This window comes from Leopardus geoffroyi, chromosome B1 (genome assembly GCF_018350155.1).
Source record: "Leopardus geoffroyi isolate Oge1 chromosome B1, O.geoffroyi_Oge1_pat1.0, whole genome shotgun sequence".
Classification (NCBI taxonomy): domain Eukaryota; kingdom Metazoa; phylum Chordata; class Mammalia; order Carnivora; family Felidae; genus Leopardus; species Leopardus geoffroyi.
The window spans coordinates 40865273-40888739 of NC_059327.1; the positions used below are offsets into that span (position 1 = coordinate 40865273).

The window sequence follows — 23467 nt, forward strand, 5'->3', positions numbered from 1 at the left end:
CGGCAGGAAGCAAGGAAGCATTCTGGCCCCAGCACAGCACTAACCAGCCTCTTGCCATTTCAACCCCCAGGGTGTGGTGGCTCTGGGCCAAGAGGAAAGCAGGCTCTGGCTTTCTGCATTCAGCAAAAAGCAGGGCCACTGCCTCCCAAGCCGCCAGAAGTGCTGGCTCTGGGCTTCCCAACACACCTCAGCACTTGGGCAAAAAAAGAGGACTACGGATCCAGTTATAGGATAAAATTAGACCTGACTCCTCAGCAGCTTAAGGAGGTCACAGTGTTAACCCTGGCACTGCCGAGGGGGTCCCACCAGGCTGCTGGCTTAGTGGATTAACCGTGATGAGCCCCAGAAAGGATACAAAAGTACAAATAATTTGAAGGAGCGGAGAGTGGAAGGAAAAGTGTCCTCTTGCGCCTTGTTTTGTCTATGGTAGTGGCGGCAGCAGCGGCCTTACCTTTCAGCTTCTGTTTGGCTCCGGTTTTTAGGGGGAGGGGAGGAGCCTAAGATTTCTTCATTTTAATTTTCTGTACATGATCTGCAAGGGTGGCTGAAACTCCCAAAGGAGATACGGTTCTGTACCACTGCACGTGGGTGTCAGGAGACCTGGGCAGCCTGGCTCCAGCACAGTGCCGGGGCCTCTGCTAAGAACGGGCGAGGGAAGTTTGGGTGGGGACAGTGGGGAGGGAGCCAGTGTGGAAGCAGGCTCCTGCCCAGGTCCCAAGTGGTCTGCAGTGTCCCGCCCCCCCCCCCCCCCCCGGCCCCAGCAAGACTAGGGCTGCAGAGCAGACGTTGAAGGGCAGATGGTCCTCTGACCCTCAGTACTTACTGCCACCCACTCACATGCATGTACCGTCAGCCCTTGGGACTCGTGGATTCCACACTGGCAAATTTGCCTACTGGCAAATATTTATGGCAACCCCCAAACCCACACGGTGCTTTCACAGTCGCTCACAGACACACACACCGTGGCAAGAAATTGGAGTCGCCCTGGCGCACGTTCCCAGCTGAGGGCAAACAAGACGCCAGTCTGCCCCCCTAATGGAGCTCATGCTATGAACGGGTGTCCTTTTTGCAGGCTATTGTTGAGTGCCATGTTTTTTGCATTTTTGTGCTTGTTGTTGATTTTGCTGTTTAAAATGGCTCCTAAGAGCTGTTTAAAATGGTCTTCCTAAGAGCAAGAAGGCTGTGATGTGCCCTACAGGGACAAAGACGTACGTTAGATAGGATTCACTGGCCATGAGTTAGAGCACTGTTTTGGTGGTGGGTTCAACGTTAAGGAATCAACAATATATTAAATAAGGTGCCTATACAGAAGCATAAATCAAGGTTACGTATTCATTGTCTAACAAAGATGTGGCCACTAGAGGTTCACAGGAACCTAACTAGGCATTTTCCTTGAGAGCAGTGGATCAGTATTGGCAACTTTCTGGAACATGACCACTGCAAATGGCAAGAACTGACTCTTTGTTTCAGAGAGAGTGAAAGCTGGGACTTAGGAGTCTAGATTCACGGCCTGACTCATCCTTTTTCTCCAGATCCGATGCTTTGCATTAGTCATTTGACTGTCCTGAGCCTCCACCCCCGTGAGGGAGATTGCACATAGTCCCTTTCACCTCAGTAGAAAGGTTTAGAAAGAGTCATGGCAACTGGGCAGGCTGTCGTGAAGGGTGAAGGACACCTGCGCTCAGTCAGCGCAGACGGGACTGTAGCATGACGTAGCAGGTCAGCCGGTCTCGCCACGCCTTGGCTTCCTTAGCCATAGCATAGTAGTGATGCCACTCTTCTCTCGTAGGATGGTGACCATGATGGAGGGGGCCTTTTATGTTTGTGAAAGGCCATATACATTGTCAAATGTGCACCCAACCGTGTCTCTAAGTGTCATCGACATCCTGCGTCACCATCATCCGAGAGGCAGGTTAAAAGGCGCATTCCCAGTCCTGCCCCTGACCTACTGAATTAAAATCCTGGAACTCAGGATTCTGCGTCAAGCTTCTCAAGTAATTTTTATGTGTATGGAAGAATGAGATCTGACCAATTTTGGTTTTCCTTCCAAACCTCCTAGAGGTGATGCAGCACAGTTGTAGGTATGATATTGAAAAATGGGCCGAAAGGAATGATGGTTTATAGTTTGTTCAAAGATAGCAGAACACCCCCATTCCAGGTGAGACCTGAATCAACCTCCCTTACCCGTCTGATTCCTCCCAGTCACTCCCATCTTGAGAAGGATTCTGTATCTAAGGCCTGGCAGGTGGAGGGGGCTGCTTCCTGGAGGTGGGTAAGAAGCCACAGAACTGCTGTGGAGTTAAGGCCTGACTGTGCGTGACAGTAGCAGCTAGTGGGTTTTGCTTTGTGCCCAAGTATGTAGGTCTAAGCATTGGGTGTCAGTTGTGCGACAGCAACAGTGTGGCATGGGTGGCTGGAAGGCTGTGCGGGGGCAGCCGGAAGCACTCTGGGCTGCCCGCATCCTGGGCAGGCACCGGGCCTTGGCATTCCTCTGTGTCTGTGTGGCTCTAGCTTCTGGGACTCTCAGGAAGCTGTGGCACACGGCTGCTGCTTTTTCTTGTTTTCCTTTTTTTTTTTTTAAGTTTATTCATTTTGAGAGAGTCAACAGGGGAGGGGCAGAGAGAAAGGGAGAGAGAGAGAATCCCAGGCAGGCTCTGCACTGTCAGCACAGAGCCCGATGCAGGGCTCAAACCCACAAACAGATCATGACCAGAGCAGAAATCAAGAGTCGGATGCTTCACCGGCTGAGCCACCCAGGCTCCCCTCTTGTCTTCTTTTTTAAGAGATGCTTTCCATTCAGACACTGTGGTTGCAAGAACCTGTGTTAGCTCTGACAGTGGAGTGTTTTAGGAAGTTTAAAAGTTAAGCAATTAGTAATCTCAATGGCCAAAGGGGCAGGAAGGCAAGGGGTCATGTTTCATTTTGCTGTTTAACTTACAGTCCACCCTACTCCTTAGCCATTGCAGGGGTATGAGTCTGGGGCTGGGGAAGCTGGAGGGGAGGGCCACAGACACTGGGTAGGGTGGGGGCAGATGGACTGGGACAGGCACTGAGCAGCACTGTCACTGGGAGTGGGCGGGGGCTGTTCTCTGCGCTCTAGAAGGTGAGACCTTTCCCTCAGGCACCCCTGGAACAAGAGGTGCAGGGCAGTGGAAGGTCCAGGGCACAGCCAGGAGACTTGCCTTCCAGTCCTACCACCTGCCACCACTGGGTACTCCCACTTGCCCCCTCACTGCTCCTCCCGGAGTCTCAGTTTACCCAAAGACGAGACGAGCATTTGCCATAGAATCATCTCTAAGGCCTCACCTGTCTCCTCTGCTCTGTGTCTGGGCAGAAAAGTGGAAGTGGTAAGCTGTTTTCCCTAGGCTCAAGACTTTAAGATGTCTCTTGTTTGAGGCGTGCTTAGCACTGGGGTGATGCTAGGGGATGAACCACTGGGTAGGGTAAGGCCTGGCCTTTATCCTCAGAGTGTTTCTACCCCAGCCAGGGAGATGCTGCAGTTGTGACCCAGGAAAGAGCACGAAGACGGCAGCATTTCCAGAGAGCCTAGTCAAAGTTGACATCCACATACACTGTCCCAAGCATTTTGTAGCTCTTTGAAACATCACCACAATCTAATGAGGTACATCCTATTATTGCCCTCATTTTATAGCAGAGGAAACTGAGTCACAGAGAGTGCAAGTAACATGACCAAGGAAATTGGCAGAGACAGGATATGAACTCAGGCAACCTGGCTGGCTTCAAAGTTCCTGCTCTTAACCACTACACCCTGTGATCTCTCTGAATAAAAGGTAGCAGCGGCAGCGGGGAGCTTCCAGAGCTGAGGGGAGAGAAATGAGAAGGCGCTGGAGTTATCAGGGAGGCTCCCTGGAGGAGAGGTCTTGAAGGCGGTGAGCAGAGCTTCAGCAGAGAGGGAACTGGATGGCATCCATGAGCCTCGAACTAGGGAGGAAGCTGCAGGGCACTGTAGGTTTGGAGGGCTCCGAGGAGACCAGCTTGGCCGACAGGGAAGCCCAGGCAGTGATGGAAGAGTCTTGCCCTCCAGGGTGACAGCGCTTTTGAGCCATAGTGTTAGAAGGCCTGCTGTTCCGCTTTGTAGCAGCCTCTGGCATGGAACCTAGCACCACCCTCCAATCCCTGGAGAACCACTCAGGGTTGAGTTCACCTTGACCGCCTCCAGCTTCCTTCCTAACCACATCACCTGTAGGGCCCAGGGCAGCTCCCTGTCTGGGGACAGCTCTGCCGCAGACCTGAGTTTCTGCCTTTCTCTGTCACTTCCTACCCTGCCCAGGAGATGGTCAGCTCCGCCTTATTTATGTGTGCTCCTTTTCGCCATCCATCCCAAGGTCCCGCAGACAGAATCCTGAGTGGCCAGTCTTGGAAACACGGAGTTCTCACCCCAGGTTGGAGGAGGAGGCGCCATGGGGTGGCAGGAGTGGTGTCTCCTTGTGAATCCCGGGCTGCGGAATTGGGACTTCACTCTGCAGGCAGAGCTGCTGTCCACCACCCTAAGATACATGATATCCTAGGGAAAACACACCTGTTTTTTCAAAGATCTCTTTTGCCGCTGCAGAGCTGGTCCATCCAAGGGGCATGGGGAGTAGAGCCAGAGGCACCTGACAGTGAGAGGTTGTAGACTGTCGTCCCTTGGGGCCGTGAGCTCCTGAGGCTCATGTCTGCTCCATCTCTGGGTCCCCAGGACTGGCACTTACAGACATCAATGCGTGTTGGCTGAACTGAAAAAATGGAGGGCACGGCTCGCTACCCTCTTTAGCAGAAGCCCTGGCTTATGAATTTGGCCCCTTTCCTAGGGACAAGGATCTACTCATGGGGATTTCTCCCCAGGCGACTGTGGGCATGGGAGCCTTCTGCCTCCTCTCCGAGGCACAGAGCACACACACAGGAGGGCTTTCTGGGGAGGTCGCCCAGTTGGCAGGGGACCAGGGCAGGCTTGGGCAACCACGCCTAAGAGGCAGCCTCTGGGCTGGGGAGTGGCAGTAGGCAAGCTGGTATTTCAGGAAGGTCAGGGGCTCTGAGCTCAACGCCTTTCACCGCATTGCCTTGCTGGGGGAGGCTGGCCGCTTCTCCTGAATCTGACCCTGCCTAAGCAGCCAGCACAATATTCAGCATTTGGGGGTTTTGCTGGGAGCTGCATCTTTACATTCTAAGTAACTCTTTCTCTCTTTGTGTCCCTCAGGATCACACCTCGACACCCAACCCTTGAACTTCACACACACTCTGCCATGCACACAGGAGGAGAGCTGGAGCAGAGGGCTGCAGGAGTGGCGCACTGTTCTTCTAGGCTAACGGCATGATCTCTGTAAGGGACTTCCTTTAGTCTCCTATTCGCATGAACGGCCGACTGTAGACGCATGACCTACAGTCCTCAATCCTGCCTCTAGCAACGATGGATCTCTGTTGGGAATCAGGACAAATGCCTCAAGAAGTGGGGGAGAGAGAGAGAGTGATAGAAAACGAGCTCGAGAGAGCACATGAACGCAAAAGTGAACAAGGGCTCTTTTGTGGCTGGGGATGATATATTTTTTTAAATCATTTTAATTTTGACTTGTTACAGGGTACTTTTTTTTTCAACCTTATCTGTAGGAAATCCATGTGGGCTTCCTGGAAAGAAAAAAAAAAAGGCACAAAATCAGTTTGGCACCTTAATCCCATGTCCCCACCTGCCAGCCTTCCCTACCGCCACACACCTCCATTCCATTTGTGACGTCCCCTCCGCCTCCCCAGGGGGCCGCTGCTCCCAGAAAGCTCTATATGACATTCAGGACACACACATAGGCACACGCACACACGCACACAAGCACCTCTTCCCTCTCCTCAGTATACACACAGATTTTACTGTGACGTCCGAAGCTGTATAGACTCTCCTGTGGATAAACTGGAATTTTTTTTATGTTGTCTCTCTCTCTCTCTCTCTGCCAGTCTCAGTATTAATCATCTTCCAATGGAAAATCATTAATTTAAGAGTGCATTCAGGGTTCCTTGTGTTAGGGACTTAAGAATCAGAGGCGAGGACCCCCAGGCTTAGCTGTAGGGCTCAAAGGGAGCCAGTGCCCCATCTGCAAGGGTCTTCTCTCTCAGCTGGGGGCGGGCCGGTGGCTGTCCCAGGATTGCACCAGCATGTTCAATAGAGAGGAGGTTTTCTATATCTTCAAGCACTTATATCATAGTCTGTGTTCAAAGTGTAAACTGTACAGTAATCAGCCTTGTGTATATGAAAAACAATAAATACTATGCAAACCAATAGAAACACTTTAGCAGTATGTACAAAGCACTAACAGCTCAGCTCCTGAGGACTTCTCCAGGCTGCAGGAGAAGGAGCTACAGCCTGTCTTTCAGTGAAAGAGGAAGGGAGTAGGGCTAGTTGAATGTATCTGCCAGTTCTTAGAAGTCAGCCACCACCCCCAAGGTCTCCCAGAGCCAACTTGGTGCTCTAAGTCCAGGCAGCCCACAGGATGGGGGGCCTAGGCCGGACAGCCTCAGTGCCCCCACTCTGACCAAGCCCCTCTGCCTCACTCGGAGAGGTGGGCGAGGGGCCCACTCCTGACCACAGGCCCAGGGGGAGGAGAGCCGGAGGAGGAGAGAGCAGATGGCCACCTGGAGGCCCCGGGCTAGGACGGAGCCCCTCCTAGGCCAGGCCCTCGGTCAGAGCAGGAAGGAAGCAGACAGCTGGCTGTTCCTCGCCTCGGTGCCACCAGGGAAGAGCCTTAAAGATACACTAGAGCCTCTGGCAGAGCGAGGCCCGAATCAGCACAATCCGCCCCGCCCTGCGCGGCGGGCGCCCTCTAGGGCCCGGAGAGAGACTGGCAGGCTCTTCTCGCTCACAAGAGCCTTTGTTTGTGGACGTCCTGTCACCTTCCTCCCTGCCTCTCCTCTGAGGTGTCCTCAGACACATCAAACCTTCCAAGTAGCACAGAAGCTCCCTCACGACCGAGCCCCCCACGGCCCTGGTGCCTGTCACCAGCGCACAGGTCTCCCGGCGGAGGCCGCAGGCCCCACGCGCCAGGGGCCGGCCGAGGCGCTCCGCTTGGACCGGGCGGCTTGCGCTTTGCTTTCGGGGGGGCGGCCCGGGCGCAGGGGGCGCCAAGCGGCTCCGAGGGCTGTGTCCCGGGAGGCGCGGCCCCGGCCCCCCACGCCTTCGACCCCGCGGCGGGGCGCAGGAGCGCGGCGCTTCTCCGCGTCGGCCGGGCGCCCGCCCGCCCCGGGAAGACAGGCGCAGGGCTCGCCTCCCGTCCTCGATCCCGCGCCGTCCCCCGCAGGCCGCCGTCCCCCGTCCCCCGCCCCCCGTGGCCCCTCGTAGAGCCCAGCGTGGGCCCCGCGGCTCCAGGCTATGCTTTGGCACCTTCCGCTGCGTCTGGCATGGCTGCTTGGCCCGCCGGCCCCAGGCCCTCGGCGGCATGGCTGCGCGCTCCAGTTGCTAGTAGGAGCTGTTAGGGGAGGAGTTTGGGGTCTCCACACGATGCCTAGAGAATGCTGCAGTCTGCACATTAGACGCTTTTTAGAAGTTTTGGAATTACCTTGATTTTTTTTAATTGTTATGAAAATGACTCTTTTCTTGACTCCCTCCCAAATGCTCTGTTATGGGGAGAGAACCCCCCCCCCCACTCTGATGTATAGACCATTCTCCCTACACCAGCTGAACAAATGTCAAAATTAATAAAGAAATTGACTCATGGCACAGGGCTCCATCTCTCCTTCCCGGCTCGTCCTGGGGGAATTTGAGGTGCTGGGACAGGAGTGAAGCCTGGGTTGGGGCCCCGAAGGAGTCTGGGGGTGGGATCAGTCATCAGGAAGACCTGCATCTCGGGGAGGTGCCCACTCCCCGGATACCTGGGCAGCCCCTCCATCAGAACCGCCCACTCTGGGAGAAGCCCAGAGGCTTCAAACCCCTGGGGCTGAAAGAACAGAATTCTGTCTCCTAAGCATTACCCTGAGATGGGGGCAAGTCCAAGGTAGATGGAGGCGGGTACCACAAACTCCCAGGGTGCATGGCTGGCATACACTAAGGGGGACTCCCCCAGGACACCCCTGTGAAGGGGTCTGGCCCCTGCCCTCAATGCCACCAAAGTTCAAGAGCTTTTAAGAAAATCGTCCTGTTCCTAACTAGTTCCTCACACTTCAAGCAAGGCTGGTCACCAAGCTGGCCTCAGTTTTCTCATCTGTCAAATGGGGGAATGGATTAAAAAAATTGCTAAAGTCTCTTCATTTTGTCATCCTGGGATTCCCAAACATGAAGCCTTTGGCAAGCTTGGCAGTAAATAAGGATCAAATCGTTTGCTGTAGCTTTTCTTCCTCATACGTTCCCATCATTGGGGGGTGACCAAGTCACAGTCACAGGGTCCTAGGAGCACTGCCAGCCCTCGCTCTCAATCTGTAGCTTCTCTCTCAGTATCAGAAAAGCCACCCAGGCCAAGGGACCAGCCGACTGTGCCACCGCATCATCCAGAGGGTTTTCAAAATCACATTTTCAGGATCACGGTTGTCTGGGTGGGGCCAGGCGGCAACGCTGGGAATGGGAATTAAAGTTTCCCTGAACTCCAGGCAGCTTGGTAACACAGCCAACTCAGATGAATAAGAACCTTGTTTCTTGTTTTTAGTCTAAACTTCCAGAGAAATAACCTCCACAGCCTGTGTGAGGTCTTTCTCGCATTAACCTACATCATTTACACTACAGAGAACATGGCCCAGAGCAGCCAGTTCTACCGGAGCAGATAACAGCAGCTCAGGGAGAGTGTGGCTCTGTGTGAGAGGAGAACACCACCACCCGGAGTTCTGGGTCCAGGAAAAGGCCCTCGTAGGCAGGTCCCACCTGCCAAAGTGGGACCAGGGGGTGGTGAGAGAACCAAGGAGCCCACGGCCTGATCAGGAAAGGATTTGGAACTGCCAGGCAGAGAAGGGACAGAAGTCTATTTAATCTATCTGGCAATCACTATTTTCCTGTCATTTTAAGTGTTCAGACCAGTGGCATGTTAGTTTCTACTAAAAACAAACAAAAAACAAAACAACAACCACCACAAGGACCACAAGAAAGGATGCTGCCCCATACAGAAACAACTGGGTATTTACCCTGGTTTCCCTGTTTGTACAATGGATGATAGCCCCCAGTAGAGCCTTGTGTATTATAAAAATTCATTAGAATGAAAGACATATGGGTGCTCTGCAACTCAGCCTAGTCCCATCCATCCAATAGTGACTGAGCACTAACAAAGTGCCTGCAACGGAGACCCGCCACTGAATCAACAGCCATCTCAGCCACCAAAGCTTTCCAACCCAGGTGCCAAGCCAGACAGAACATGGCCATAGCTCCAGCAGATGCACAGGTGATTCCTCAGAGGAGGAAGATGGGATGACAGAGGGAATCAGGGAAGGCTGCTGGGAGGCAGAGGTGGGAAGAGAATACACATGCAGTGCTGCTCCACTCCCACCGCCTGCCCCAATCTGCCTGGCAGACCCCCACTGCCAGGCTCTCAGGAGGGCCACAGAGCTTCACACCCCCACCCCCCACCACCCCAGAGCCCAGCCTCCCCACTTACCCGTTCCAGCTCGGAGGAGGGAAGAGAAGCATCCACGCTCAGACTCCACACTCCGCAGTGGCTTGGGCATCTGCATGTAAAGGGGCCCATGCACCCCAGGACGGCAGCCCCTGAGCCTGGCCTCCTCACCCTCAGGGGAGCAGCTGCTGGAACTGGGATTTCCAGCTGCCTCAGGAGCCCCAGGCCCCCCACAGCCACTTTTTCCTAGAAGCTGGACTTGGGGGACCAGGAGCTGACTTGGGGGATCAGGAGCAGAAAGACCCTCTGAGAATGAACAGAGCTTCCAGAGCTCATTCTCTCTCTCTCTCTCTCTCTCTCTCTCTCTCTCTCTCTCACACACACACACACACACACACACACACACCCTGGCTGATTTTACAGTCAATCTTTCAAAGTGCAATTTGTCTTGGAAAAGCCAATGTGAGGCCCGTGTGGGTTTCGACCAATGGCGCCGCACCTCTCATAGCTCAGCCAGTCTCCGGTCTGTATTCTAATGGGCCATATCTTTATCAGGGAAATGTTGCTTCTCTGAACTTAAAACTTCTCATGGAGGGTCCCCAGACTCAGAGGCAGAGAAGGGGTCTGAGCTGAAGCGTGGGGAGCCGCCTTTCTCCAGGACAGACAGAGAGGGAAGGGGCGCTGGTGAGGCCTCTCACCTGCCCCAGAAGCACCTGACTTCCGAGGAGCTGACGCAGGTGCCAGGTCCCCAGGCCAGGGCTGGGCCGGATATCTTAGGTGGGAGGGCAATCTGGGGCTCGGCCGCTTTTGACCCTTCAAACCTGCCATGGGCTTCTGGGTCAGAGCTTGGGGTCTCTGGCTTTAGGGGCCTGGATTTGGGCTTCTCACCTCCCCTCACCCCAACCCGAAGATCATGGAGTCCAACCTGCAGGGCACATTCCTGCTGAACAACACGCCACTGGCCCAGTTCTCGGAGATGAAGGCCCCCGTGTGCCAGTACTCGGTGCAGAACTCCTTCTACAAGCTCAGCCCTCCGGGGCTGGGTCCCCAGCTGGCCGCCGGGACCCCCCATGGGATCACAGACATCCTGAGCAGACCTGTGGCCACGCCGAACAGCGGCCTCCTCTCCAGCTACCCTCACGTGGCAGGCTTTGGTGGACTTGGCTCCCAGGGGGTCTACTATGGACCCCAGGTGGGGAATTTTCCCAAAGCTGGCAATGAGTACCCCACCCGGACCCGGAACTGCTGGGCGGACACGGGCCAGGACTGGCGAGGCGGGCGGCAGTGCGGCAACAGTGAGTACAGGGCAAGGCTCCACCCCCACCCCGGGCAGGCAGGTGGTGGGCACCGCAGGATCAGGGCAGGAGGAGGTGTGGGCAGGGAACACTCACGGGGTGGTCCATACCTGCCGTCCACCTCTCCTCAGCCGTCAGACACCTGGATCCACGTCCCACCTCAGTGCAGGAATGACTTGTCCCCTCCCTGGCCCACCCCCCTCCAGGCAGGCGCCACACCCCTCACCCCCCACCCTTACCAGCTGCTGTCTCAGCCGCCCTCCTAGGGAACCTGGGGGTCTCCAGGTCTGGAGAAGGCCAGATAGCCTACATTTGCCCTGTGCAGGGTCCGGCTGGTAGCTCACCTTCCTTCTCCCACTGGGAGCCCATGTCACTTCTTCATCCAAAGCAAGCAAGTGCAGTCCCCAGTGAGAAGCTGCTGCAGCATCACCTTCCCAGAGAGCCCACGCATGCCCTGACACCATTCAGGGACACAGGCTGCACTCTGACCCCATCTTGGTCTTGCCTATGTTCAAGGAGGCTGGCTTCCCACCGTCCTCCGCAGGGCTTATGTCAATAGGAGCAGCGACAACAGCCCAGACTCCAGGAACAGCCGCTGAGTCAAGCTAGACTTGGCTATAGTTGTTGTGGGGGGTCTCCTTGCCCTGCCATCCACAGACCTGTTTTCAGAGGACTGGTGCAGGGCCCCCGCGATGCCAGTCAGGGCCAGGAGGGGGTGGCAGGTCGTGCACAGGCAGGTGAGGCTCACCTGGGAGGCAGGGAGGGTGACGGTGGCTGAAGGAGCCATCTTTGGGCCACGGAGGCCCAGCCAGGATCAGGCAGGGGCAGAGGCGGAGGGAACCTGCACTTCTCTCTAACGCCGGGGCTGCCCCACTGCAGTAGAAGCTTGGGGCCCACCAAGGAACCCCCCTCCCCACCAAAGGGCACCAGCCTCCCCATCTGCTATGCCTCTCCAGGCGGTCACACTGCCTGACCGCCCACCGCTGACTCAACCTGAAACATGGAGAGTTCCATGCGGGCGAAGACCTCATCTCTTGGAAGTGGTTTCAGGGATACTTTAGGCCTCCGTCCCTCACACCTCCATCGTCCCCTCCCCCCACCACACACTCTCTCTCCACATCCCTACTCTGCAATCCCAAGTGCATAGCCACACACAGGAAAATATCTGAGTCAGTGGTTGAATTAACACAAAAGGAGAGAGAACTGCAGATGATGGTCTCTTGGGAGGTCTCTTCCCCTTTTGGTGCCTCAGTTTCCCCACCTGTAACATGAGGAGGCGTGACATGGGCTGTCGGGCTGCACTGAACAAGGCCCGACAGGTGGGCCTTCTGCTTCTCCTGAGCCCCGAAGCCCTCCAGCCCAGCTCCTGCCTGAACAGCTGCCCTAGCTGGGTGGGGTCAGGGGCTTGAGCCTCCTTACAAACTCTTCAGGTGTGGTTGAGGCCACATGACTTCTAGGCCTGGTGACAAGGGAGAGCAGTAACTTGGGGCTTAAGGCTTTGGTTTTCTCAGAAACCTAGAAAATGGGATCTCCAGAACAGGGAATTAGGGAGTGAGGAATTCCCAGACCCCCTGGGGCCCCGATTGTTGGTGGAAGGTGCCTGGTCTCTTTCCTGGTGTCGCTGAGACTGGGAAGAAAGTCCTATTGAGTAGTGAAAACATTACACAGCAAGGAATGAGACCAGGGCAGGTTTTAAGCTCCCTCTGTCCCCAAAGATGCTATAAACTGGGGCAGGTGCCCTCTGGAGGTCCCTCTCCATCCAGACACAGCAGAGGCCACAGTCACTATTGTCAGAACGCCAGGAATGCTGCTTGGTTAGTGGTGTCACGACGCCCCCACAATCTCAGTGGCTTCTCTGCGAAGGAGCTTGCCCAGTGGGAGATTCAGGACAGGGCTGGGACCCCTGCTCATCCCGCTAACCACATACTTTCTCCCTCCCGCCAGCCCCGGACCCCCTGAGTGACAGCATCCACAAGAAAAAGCACACCCGGCCCACCTTCACGGGACATCAGATCTTTGCCCTGGAGAAGACCTTTGAACAGACCAAGTACCTGGCTGGCCCTGAGAGGGCACGGCTGGCATACTCATTGGGGATGACCGAGTCGCAGGTCAAGGTGAGTCTGTGCGGGAGAAGGTGTCTGCCTTGCAGGGAGCAGCCTGCCAGGACAGGATGCCACAGAATGGAAGAGAGGCAGCCTCACTCTCCCAGCAACTCCTGGCTCTCCTGCTGTTTGGGCACTGCCTGCCCACCTAACCCTAGAGATGGTGATAATCACCATCACAAAAAAAAAAAAAAAAAAAAAAAAAAAAAAGGCTGTCAACAGAGAGCCTTGAGTGTAGGAGCCCATTTAATCCATAAAGCACCCTTGATGTAGGTTTTCTTACCCACTTTACACATGAAGAAACTGTCTCAGCTGAGCCTCTTGCTCAAGGTCACCTGGCTGTTAAGTGCAGAGTTGGGGATCAAGCCCAGATTCGAGGGGCGCCAACCTAATGCTTTCCCCTCCTCTGCACTGCATTGACCAGAAGAAATTTCAAGAGCTGATGGCAGCCTCTGGCCCAGATCAGGAGTCAGCCTCTGAGCCATGTTAGGGCTGTATTTGGTCTTGCTGCATTGGCTAGCAGAAGGAGCTGGCCTTGGTTTGCCAATAAAGATAACGCCTCCTCCCAGGGCCACCCAAATGAAGCTCGGATAGGATATCTGGTGTAGGAAGCCTCCAAGCCGGATGCAGTGGCCATGCTCACAATACGTGCCACAGAGTCTGAAGTCAGCAAACAGGCTCCTGCCACCAGGCTCCCAGAGGGCAACTTTGATGTTAGATCTCTCCTGAGAGACTTTGGGTGGGGGCCCCCCAAAAAAGAAAGCTTTGAGGTATGTCACAACTGCTCCACGCTGTGACATGGTGAGGAATTCAAGGGTAGAGGAGGGAGGTAAGGGGCAGGTTGGGCCCCAGGTCTGGGTTCCACTAGCATCTCCAGTCACCTACTTCTGCAGCCTCCTGGTCTGTTGAATGGAAGTGGAGAGAAAAATGTGGTCTTCTTGCGCATTTTTCTGCTTCTGTAGGTACTTTTTTGCACTCTTCAACTATTGTAAGCAATGAAAATATGTTATTTTTGTAATTAGAAATTATTCAGGAAGTTCAGTGAGGGTCTATGAAACTGAAGAAGGGATGACTTTTGAGCACCTACTGAATGCCTGGCCATTTAGGCTTCTTCCATCCAAGTGTCCCGCGTGGCAAAGGAGAAGGAAAATACACCGCAGGGAGGGCTAGAGCTTAGCAGAAAGGGCTGCTGCACTTACATTTTTTATTTTACCCTCTCCCCCAGAAAACGGTGTGAATATTACAACCTGTTCTTTTACTGAGCCATTTATTTTACTATACTATAAAAATAAGGATCGAGTGTCCTTGCCGCTGAGTGGAGTCACCTCCTGGAGGGGGACCCTGTGTGTGCTGTGTGCGCACGACGCTCCGGCTCCTTCTCCTCCCAGGTGTGGTTCCAGAACCGAAGGACCAAGTGGCGGAAGAAGAGCGCGCTGGAGCCCTCGTCCTCCACGCCTCGGGCCCCGGGCGGTGCAGGCGCGGGCGGGGAGCGCGCGGCCTCGGAGAACGAGGACGACGAGTACAACAAGCCGCTGGACCCCGACTCGGACGACGAGAAGATCCGGCTGCTGCTGCGCAAGCACCGTGCCGCCTTCTCGGTGCTCAGCCTGGGCGCGCACAGCGTGTGACGCCCCCCTCGCCCGCCCCCACCCCTGCGTCTCAGCAGAGGCCCGACCGCAGCCCCTCCCCTGCCCTGCGGGTGGGGTGGGGGGTCCCAGGGACGAGGGCTCCCCCGGCGCCGACGTGGAGGGAGGGGAGGAGGGAGAGAAGGGGGAGGACCGGGGGCGGAGGTGGTGGTGAAGGGGGCCGGTCTAGCTGAGGGAGGAGGGAGGTACAAACGCGGCCCGAGCCCTGGCACCTCTGGGCCTTTCTGCACCTCTGGGGGCCCAGGCCTTGACCTGCCAGGCCCGCAAACTCGTGAGCGCACGGGTGGATGGAAGCGACCTGGCTCCAGAGCCAGGAAACTGGCTGTGGGGTCCCAGACGTGCCACTGTGATTTGGATGGCGGGGCGGGGCGGGGGGGGGGGGGCACCCCCAGGGAGGCAGTCGGCCTGGGCAGAGGTCTCCCTTCCACCCTCGGAGTTGGGAGACCAGGGTGCTGGGTCCAGATGGGCTACTGGCCGACTGCAGAAGAAAAGATAGCACGTCCGGGTTCCCTCCTCAGACCTTGGCACAGGAAGGATCCCACTTGAGAGGCCAGAACTAAATACAGGACCTGGACTGGAGGAAATCCACCTCCGGGAGGGCAAGTGGGTCCCAGCGAAGAAGAAACGCCTCTGACATCCTAACTCAAGGATCACACCCCTGGAGGGAAAGGTTCTCCTGGTCTCCTTTCTCCACTTTGCCCTCAGCGGGGATTCCCCCAGAAGAGGGAGCGACTAGAACCCCACCCCCCACCCCACCCCCACCACCCCGGCTGGGAAAGAGACAGGAAGAGGCAGAGAAAAGTTGAGAGAATCCTAGGGGTCGGTGCTGCACCCCAGAGCCGTCCCCTTGGGCTGCCCTCGGTGCTGATACAAGGGCAAGATCACCCGGGGAGAGGGAAGGGATGGCAGGGCTGGAAGGGACTTCAGAACCCCCGGCTTCTCCAACTGGGGTACCCCACGCAGGAAGGGAGAGGCCCCTGCAGGGAGGGGCTGCAGGACCCCCACCTCTCCCCGGCCCCGGGCCCTTCCTTTCCTGAGACCGCCCCGCGGCAGGCGCTGGAGCCTGCGCAGTGGAGGGCACTGTCCAGCGGGGTGGTGTTTTGCAGCCCAGGTGATGCTGAGCAGCCGGCAGGTGGGAGGGGCTGGGGGAGGCGGGCGGGGAGGAGTGCAGCCCAAAAGGGACCGAGCGTTTGCCCATCTTTACCGGCTTTTAAAAAATAAAGAGTAAAAATTAAAGTCCCAGAAACCTCCCCGTGGCTCGTGTGCTTCTGTGAAACCGGCCGCGGAGTCCCAGCCAAGCCAGCTGTGAGGGGCCCTCCTCCCTGAAGGCAGGGCTGCCTGCTCCCTTGCACAACACCGGTCAATTGGGAATCTCATTGGTCAATGCCAGGCACTGTCATAGGTGCGGGGGTGGGGGTGGCGGGGGGGGGAACCCAAGACTTTAATGGAGTTCCTGGCCTCCTGGAATTCATAGCCTCTCGGGGAGAAATGAACTGTTTGAGGAACTAGGTTCCATGAGGAAAAGATCAAGGGGAAGAGAACAGAAGCACTGACATTAACTGACCACCTACCTACTAATTTCTCCCACATCGAAAGCCCGATTACATCATTTGCCCTCACAAGAAACCCAGGAGGTAGGCATTAGCGTAGCCTCATTACGTGAATGAGGAAACTGAGGCTCAGAAGTGATCTAAGCCAAGTCACAGAAGGGGGACAAAGCAACCTGAGAGTTGATTCTAAGGCTGCCCCAGGCGCAGCCCTTCAAAGCCTTTTCTTTCACAAAGCCTGTAACGTGAGAGACTAAAACGAGGTGGGCTTTCAGGCCCCTTCCAACTTAAAAATTTTTTTTTTCAACGTTTTATTTATTTTTGGGACAGAGAGAGAGACAGAGCATGAACGGGGGAGGGGCAGAGAGAGAGGGAGACACAGAATCAGAAACAGGCTCCAGGCTCTGAGCCATCAGCCCAGAGCCTGACGCGGGGCTCGAACTCACGGACCGCGAGATCGTGACCTGGCTGAAGTCGGACGCTTAACCGACTGCGCCACCCAGGCGCCCCCCAACTTTAATGATCCATGCAAACACCCACAACTGCTTGGGTAGCTAGTCATCTGCCCCTCTGCAGTCCCAAGTCCCTTGGCCCCCCCGGGGCCGGAGACTCTGGTTAGTGGAATCAGCTTGGAGTGGGAACGAGAATAGGAGGAAGACCTCAGCTAGGACCTCTGGGAAACTGAGGCTCTAACCTTTTGTAGTAACCCTAATGGACCCAGAGACCAGGCGTTACTGACAAGAACATGAACATGATGCTTTTAAGCTCTAACCCTCAGTCCAGAATGATGCCCACACTCAGTGTCCCTCAACATAAGGTGGGAAGGAAGCAAGGCAGCTTCTAAGAACTGAGCACCATCTCTGTGTGCTCCTGGCCACAGGCTGCGTTGAGGAGCCCTCCACTGGCACATGTGTCCTGAGTGGGGCCCTGCAGCCAGGCTGCGGCAGGCAAGATGGCACCCTGGGAGGACCCGAGGATTCACTCAGCACAGACCCCAAAACGAAAACTGCCGCGGACCCCAGGAGCCAGGCACTACACAGTTTCCTGAGCACTTTGAGGAGAGTGCGGGGCCTGCAGGCTGGAAGTGGCCGCCAACCTAATCCCTCTGCGAAGTCATGAAGCAGGTGGGGAAGAAGAAGCCAGTGACCCAAAACATTGTGCTGGTTTGCTTTTTTTGGTAAGCAAATTATAATCCTAACGGCTCTCTGATCGCTGTAATTCTTTCATGTCTGATTCAAATTGTCTGGGTTCAGTATTAAGTCAAGCCTGGGGAATGTGTTCCCTCCCTACCGCCCACCCCACCCGCCCCTGCCGCCCCGGGAGACATTTGCTGAGCTAATCAAAATCTTCTCCAATCTCAAAGTTCTGGGATGCCTGCCATTGGAACTTTCTAGCTCAAAGCCTCCATCGTCCCAGCCGTGTCCCCTACCTCATTCCTGCTGCCGTGGGCCACCTGAGCACGGGCACCAAGCCAGGCAGAGGTACTGCCTCCCATTGCTTTGAAATGGGAGAATAGCCCAAGCTGGATGGCCTGGATTCCTGAGGGGAATTTGGAATAAGTCTTGTCCTCTGCAGATGTGTGTGTGTGTGTGTGTGTGTGTGTGTGTGTGTGCGCGCGCGCGCGCGCCTGTGTGCACATACCCGCGCATGTGTCTTGCTGGGGAGAACTCAAGGCTGTGGTACTTCATGTATCATAAAGAAATCCTAAGCCCTAGACACGTGATACCCAGTTACAAAAGGGATTTCTTGAACATCCTGAGTTAAACAAAAATCCAGTTATTTTAGAAACTCGTGCTTCTTGCATCAACATCACAAACTCTTCAGGGATGAGACAAGGAGAAAGAAATTAAATCCTATGCTCCCAATAGCCACAGAGCCCTGCTCTGATGGGCAGCCCAGTAGGTTCTAACAGGCAGGCACAGATTCTGGCACAGCCCTCCTACCTGTGGTCCCCAAAGTTAGAAGGACACATACAGGACATGTCTCAGCCGGGCTGGGTACAAGTAGCAGGGTGAGAGTGTCTTACCAGGTTAGGAATGGCCACATCCTGATCACTGTGATTAAAAACGAGATGGGGCCCTGGAATCCCACTCCTGGTAACCCCTCTTCATACTCCGGCCACCTGTGGGGCTGAGGCTGGACACCAGTTGACCTGACTCTTTTCTTGCAGCATAGCATAGGGGACTGTGTTCAGTTACATCTGGGCCCACATGCTGGCTCCACCACTCAATGTCATGGGGTGAGATGCTCAGCCTCTGGGCCTCTGTAAACTCATCTGTGAGACAGGAATGATCACGCAGACCTTGCAGGGGCTCTGTGAGATCAGAGCTAATGAGTGTGACTCAACAGTACATGTTACATTATCCAAAGAGGGCTTTGGAAGCTGACGGTCCCCATGTCACCAACCAGTAGGTAGGTCATTGTGACCGAGTTAGTTAACCTCTTGAAATCCAGTTTCCTCATCTGTAAGGTGAGGCTGACAACCCACTCTGCAAGGCTGAGGAGATGATTAGAGGAAATCACGTACAATGCACAGGACAGCCTGGGCACTGAAATAGGAGTCTGCTCATGCTCTCTCCTTCCTCCTCAAATTCATGCCTCCAGGGAGTGCCAGAGCCATCGCTAAGCAGGTCTTCTCAACAAGGGGCCAGCTACATACTCCTGTCAGTCATCCAGCCCTAGCCAGTCACCTGCTATCTGGGCAGCTATGGAAGGACTCGTGTGTGATTAGATTCATTTACTGGCAAACTGCCTGAGATCTGGACTCCCGGGAAGGGTGCTACTGGAAGTGGAGGGCCAAATTCAGTTTGCAGATAGATGTGTTTCTTCAGGGACAGACAGTGCTTTTAGAGAAATGTTAGCTGGCCTCTAGGCAGAGCAAGCCTGGTGCAGTGAGGGATTCCCACCGCTTCCCAGGGCTTCTGTGTGCCTGGGCTCCTGGTTACCTGGCCTGCCTATCCCCTGATGGGTCTGGATCTGTCAGTTCTGCTGGAAAGCCTTGCTCCTCTAAGACATGGCCTGAGCACCAGCAGCGGCCTCCCTTGGGAACTTGTTCGAAACGCAGACCCCTTCCAGAATCTGCATCTTTTCCAGATCCCCATATCTGGCTCCTATACACACCATGCACGCCACAGTGTGAGAGGGTCCAGAGTGGGTATGACTGTGGAATGTGTGTGCATAACACTTCTCTTCCCAGAGCAGAGTCTGGTCCAAATTGGGTGCTCCATAAAAGGTTGTTCAATGGATGTGGAGGAGTCTGGGTACAGTCACAGCACTTGTGACCTGATTGGGAGCAAAACTTTCCCGAAGTTCCAAGGACAAGGAAGTAGCTACCAGCGGAGGCTCCCACCACCCTCCCAGGCAGGGCTGGAGCCCCTCAGCTGCACGACTAGAGCCGAGATGCAGGCTGGCAACTGAGAGCGGCTGACAAGGAGACACGGGATTTCAGAGCAGAGCCCTCTGTGGGCGTTAAACCCGAGTTAGGTCCCAGGTCTTAGAAGATAGCACTGTGGTTCATGTTCATAATGATGTCCCAAAGCCATCAGAAGGATTAAGCTGTGTCTTTCTTGTTCTGCAGAATGTGGCCAGAAGAGCAGAATATTTTAGAAGAATTTTCACCGGGAAATTATTTTGCTTAGAACAGTTCACTCTCTGATGATGCTCGGATAAACAAAATGGTATCAAATAAAGATGTGCTGTTCTGATTATTGGATCATGTCTTTTCAACTTGGTTCAGAGGGTGGGTTGGGAGTTTAAGGAGGAGTCTAGTACAAACCTGTGGTAGGAAGGACTTCTGTCATTCGGGAGGCAGAAGTCATGGGAATGAGGCTAAAGAAACCCCTGTGATCACCTTGTCCCCAGGCCAAGAGCATTGGCACCACACCAGGATGCCAAAGAGACATTTGTTTGTTCCCTATTCTGCAGAAGACTCCAGCACCTTCTATGAAAGGGACCCATTCTAAATGCTTTACTCACATCCCCTCATTTGTCTCCAACAGCCATGTAAAATTTAGCATCCCCATTTTCCAGATGAAGAAACTGAGGCAGAGAAATGAACTGATAGATCCCAAGTCCATGGATACTCAGTAGTGATTCTACTCAATTTCAGCATCATGCTCTGCCTCTCACTGCACTGACCACATCCACCACCGCTCCCACGGTTGCTTCCTGCTAACATTCATTAAACATTCATGGTTCCATGAGCTGTTCCAGGGGCTTCTCTCATTTCATTGTCAAAAAAACAAACAAACAAAAACCCTCACATGAAATTAACACTGTTACTGTACCCATTTTATAGCCAAAGACATTGGGACCCAGAGAAGTTAAGTAACTTGCCCTAGGTTACACAACGTAAGGCAGTCAGACTGACTCTGGAGCTTCCACTCTTAACTAACATAAAAGGGGAAAGAGAGAGGGGCCATTTGAATTAAGTCTGGGCTGTGAACTGTTTAAAAAGAAAACTAGGATTATATATGTTATAAATTAAAGTCCATAAAGTCAACATTTGAGATCTGCTTTTTGCCTGGCACTGGGTTTGTTGCTGGGAATCCCAACAGGGGACAAGCCCCCTAGCCTCCTGATGCTCAGTCTAGAAGAAGGAGACCAGCTGCCGAGAAAGAAAGGGAATGCAATGCTTTAGTGGTGTGAGGACTGTCTTCAAAGGAAAGAGGGACCCTGAGGAGGCAGCAGTTAAGGATTAGAGAGAGTTTACTTATTTAAAAAAATTTTATTATGTTTATTTATTTTGAGAGAGAGAGAGGGTGCGAGCGGGGAAGGGGCAGAGAGAGAGGGAGACACAGAATCCGAAGCAGGCTCCAGGTTCTGAGCTATCAGCACAGAGCCCGATGTGGGGCTCCAACTCAGGAGTGTGAGATCATGACCTGAGCCGAAGTTGGATGCTCAACCAACTGAGCCGGCCAGATGTCCCAGAGAGAATTTAATTAATGGCAATGTACATTAACAATAATGCAATTCTCTGTTGACCCATGAGACACCATATCTCATCAAAAGCATTATATCTTTTATCATATAAGAAGGAGCCCTAGAGGGGCATCTGAGTGGCTCAGTCAGTTGAGTGTCCGACTCTTGATTTTGGCTCAGGTCGTGATCCCAAGATCTTGGGACTGGCCCACGTGGGGTTCGGCATGGAGCATGGAGCCTGCTTCAGATTCCCCTGCCCTCTTCCTCTGCCCCTCTCCCCTCCACCTGCTGTCTTTCTCTTTCTAAAAAAAAAAAATTTTTTTTTTAAAGAATCACTAGAATAAAGGCAACCCTCATTGGTAAGAATCACTCACTGAAACTATATGACCTAAAAATTAGAATGTATAGAATTTGAAAGGAAAACAATAACTGAATCCCCATTTGAAACAATAATACAATAATATCAAACTCACTATGGCATTCCATACAGTTGCACATACATTATTTCATTTGATTCTCTGATAGACTGGCCATCAGATTTTATCCCCATTATGCATATGAGGAAACTGAGATCTATTCAAGATCAAAACTTCTTGTCTTCTAAGTGCAGGCTGTGTCTCCTCCTCAGTGTGTAAAGACCTGAAATCTATAGAGGACACAAAAGGACCAGATGAAGTCCTCTAATCAAAGACACACTGATCAAATGCATTGTAGTACACAACTACAGCAAACATCATTTTTCTTGGGGTGGTTTCTGCTGCTTCACAATTGACTGCCAGTGCCTCTAGAAGGGGCAGATATGACACAGCCAGGGAAGATGTTCACTGAAGCAGTTTCCCAAGCTTGCCTGACATAGGATTTGTCAGGCATACAGATTCCCAGGACCCTTCTGGATCTTCTGACTCTGTTGGGAGAGGTGTGTCCCTGGGATGTGTCTGGAGAACAAATGCCCTGGGGCACTGGAGTGGACAAATTTGACAGATAGTGGTTTCAGAAGCCCAACTCGATTTAAACCCACATTTCAGCTCTCCCTACCCGCTTTGGAGTTATTCATAATGACCTGCATTGGCTTCTGTCGCGTTTCTTCTTTCCCAGTGACAAAGATTCAAATAGCCGGAGGCGGCAGGGATGGAAGGAAAGCTGCAAAGGGTCTGGATCTTCTTCACAACGAAAGAGGGAGAGATGGCAGGACCCGTCAGGCCTCCTGCTGCCGAATCGTTTCTGTGGCTGTGATACTTGCGAGAAGGTCTAACGTAATCAAACCGTCAAGGGCTCCTGGGAGAGACCCGGCTCTAACAAATTTCCTAAACCATTGCTGCTGTGTTCTGGAAAAGAAAGCTTGCAGTTCTAACACTGCTTTAGCTGGGGCCATCACATGCCAAGGTGGGAAGATCCAGGGCAAGAGTGGTCGGTCGGCCAGGTGCAGGATAGCTGTAAAGCTCCGTGAATGGCAGCGTCTACGCTCACTGCCAGAAGTAAAAGGGCACAGCACTTCTGTGGTTTGGGCTTGCCTGGCACTGATCCTTGCCTTTTTCTGGTACTGTTTTCTGATGTTACTACGGAAAAACAACCCTCCTGCCTTGTTTGATTGATCTAGTGTGGGCGGGCTGACCACACCTCCATCACCAGGCTCATGTATATGAGTGACACAGTCCTAAGCCAATCAGTGAAGGCCACCTCTCTGGTCATGTGATAGATTGGTTCCGGGATGGGCCTGAGGCTCAGTCCCAGCCAATGAGTAGGGACCCAGGTTGTTCTCAGATCTACCTGTCTCACCTCCCTACCTGGAGCTGTTTCTGGCTGCTGCGGCCATCTTGCCTCTGTGAGGGGGCACCCGCCTGAGAAGGGAGCCAACCCGGGGGAGAACTAGGGCTGAGAGTTGGCGGGAGAGCAGGACTGAATGGGTTTCACTGTGTCAGGCCCAAACTCAGCCAGGCCTCATCTGCCCCTAGCCTTTTCAGGAGACAATACCCTTTTGTCTTGAGTCTAGTTGAATTGGGTTTCTATAATTTATAACAGAAAGAACACTAACAGAGTAAAAAAAAATTTTTTTTCTTTTAATCCTGTGGTTTGCTTATAGGCTGGTCCTGCCAGAGGGCTGGCAACATGGACAAAGGGAGCTGCCTGGGTTCGAACTCTCGAGTTCCTTCCCTCTCACCTGTGGCCTGAGAGCTGGGTCCTACCCTTTTCCTCCCGTTCCTCCACAGCTTCCCCGTCTCAGCTCAGATGGCCATGCTGCAATGAACGGACCATCCTTAGTGACAGTACGGACTGGATTAAGCGATTCCTCCCCTCCTCAGTGTTTCTTAGTTCTGAGTCTTGCTCAAATTCCAGAAGAGAGCAGCACCTGGCTCTCACAGGGACTGCCTCTCCCACTTCTTGGAGGGTGAGTGGGCCAGGCTGCCTTAGCAGAGATGGACTGGTCTGCCCACCCCACCCACAATGGTG

At 54.0% G+C, this 23467-nt stretch overlaps 2 protein-coding genes across 28 annotated transcripts in view; both read left to right on the forward strand.

Annotated features, from left to right (window-relative positions):
* ANK1 (ankyrin 1) overlaps positions 1 to 7696 on the forward strand; it is a 219690-nt gene extending 211994 nt beyond the window's left edge. For all 27 annotated transcript variants that reach the window (XM_045459301.1, XM_045459354.1, XM_045459389.1 and 24 more), the window contains one exon: positions 5198 to 7696. In XM_045459301.1, the coding sequence (XP_045315257.1) occupies positions 5198 to 5224 (27 nt within the window). In that variant the 3' untranslated portion in view covers positions 5225 to 7696. The remainder of the gene's footprint in view (positions 1 to 5197) is intronic.
* A 2198-nt stretch (positions 7697 to 9894) lies between these two features.
* Positions 9895 to 15754, forward strand: NKX6-3 (NK6 homeobox 3). The gene is made up of 3 exons (XM_045449247.1): positions 9895 to 10804; positions 12749 to 12918; positions 14295 to 15754. Exons 1-3 carry the CDS (start codon positions 10423 to 10425, stop codon positions 14532 to 14534), a joined length of 792 nt encoding a protein of 263 aa, XP_045305203.1. The 5' UTR covers positions 9895 to 10422; the 3' UTR covers positions 14535 to 15754.
* The last annotated feature ends 7713 nt before the right edge of the window (positions 15755 to 23467 follow it).

Coding starts and splice junctions, on each gene's coding strand:
- NKX6-3 (XM_045449247.1), top strand. CDS start 10,423: ATGGAGTCCAACCTGCAGGGCACATTCCTGCTGAACAACACGCCACTG. Junction 10,805..12,748: donor CGGGCGGCAGTGCGGCAACA/GTGAGTACAGGG, acceptor CCCTCCCGCCAG/CCCCGGACCCCCTGAGTGAC. Junction 12,919..14,294: donor TGACCGAGTCGCAGGTCAAG/GTGAGTCTGTGC, acceptor TTCTCCTCCCAG/GTGTGGTTCCAGAACCGAAG.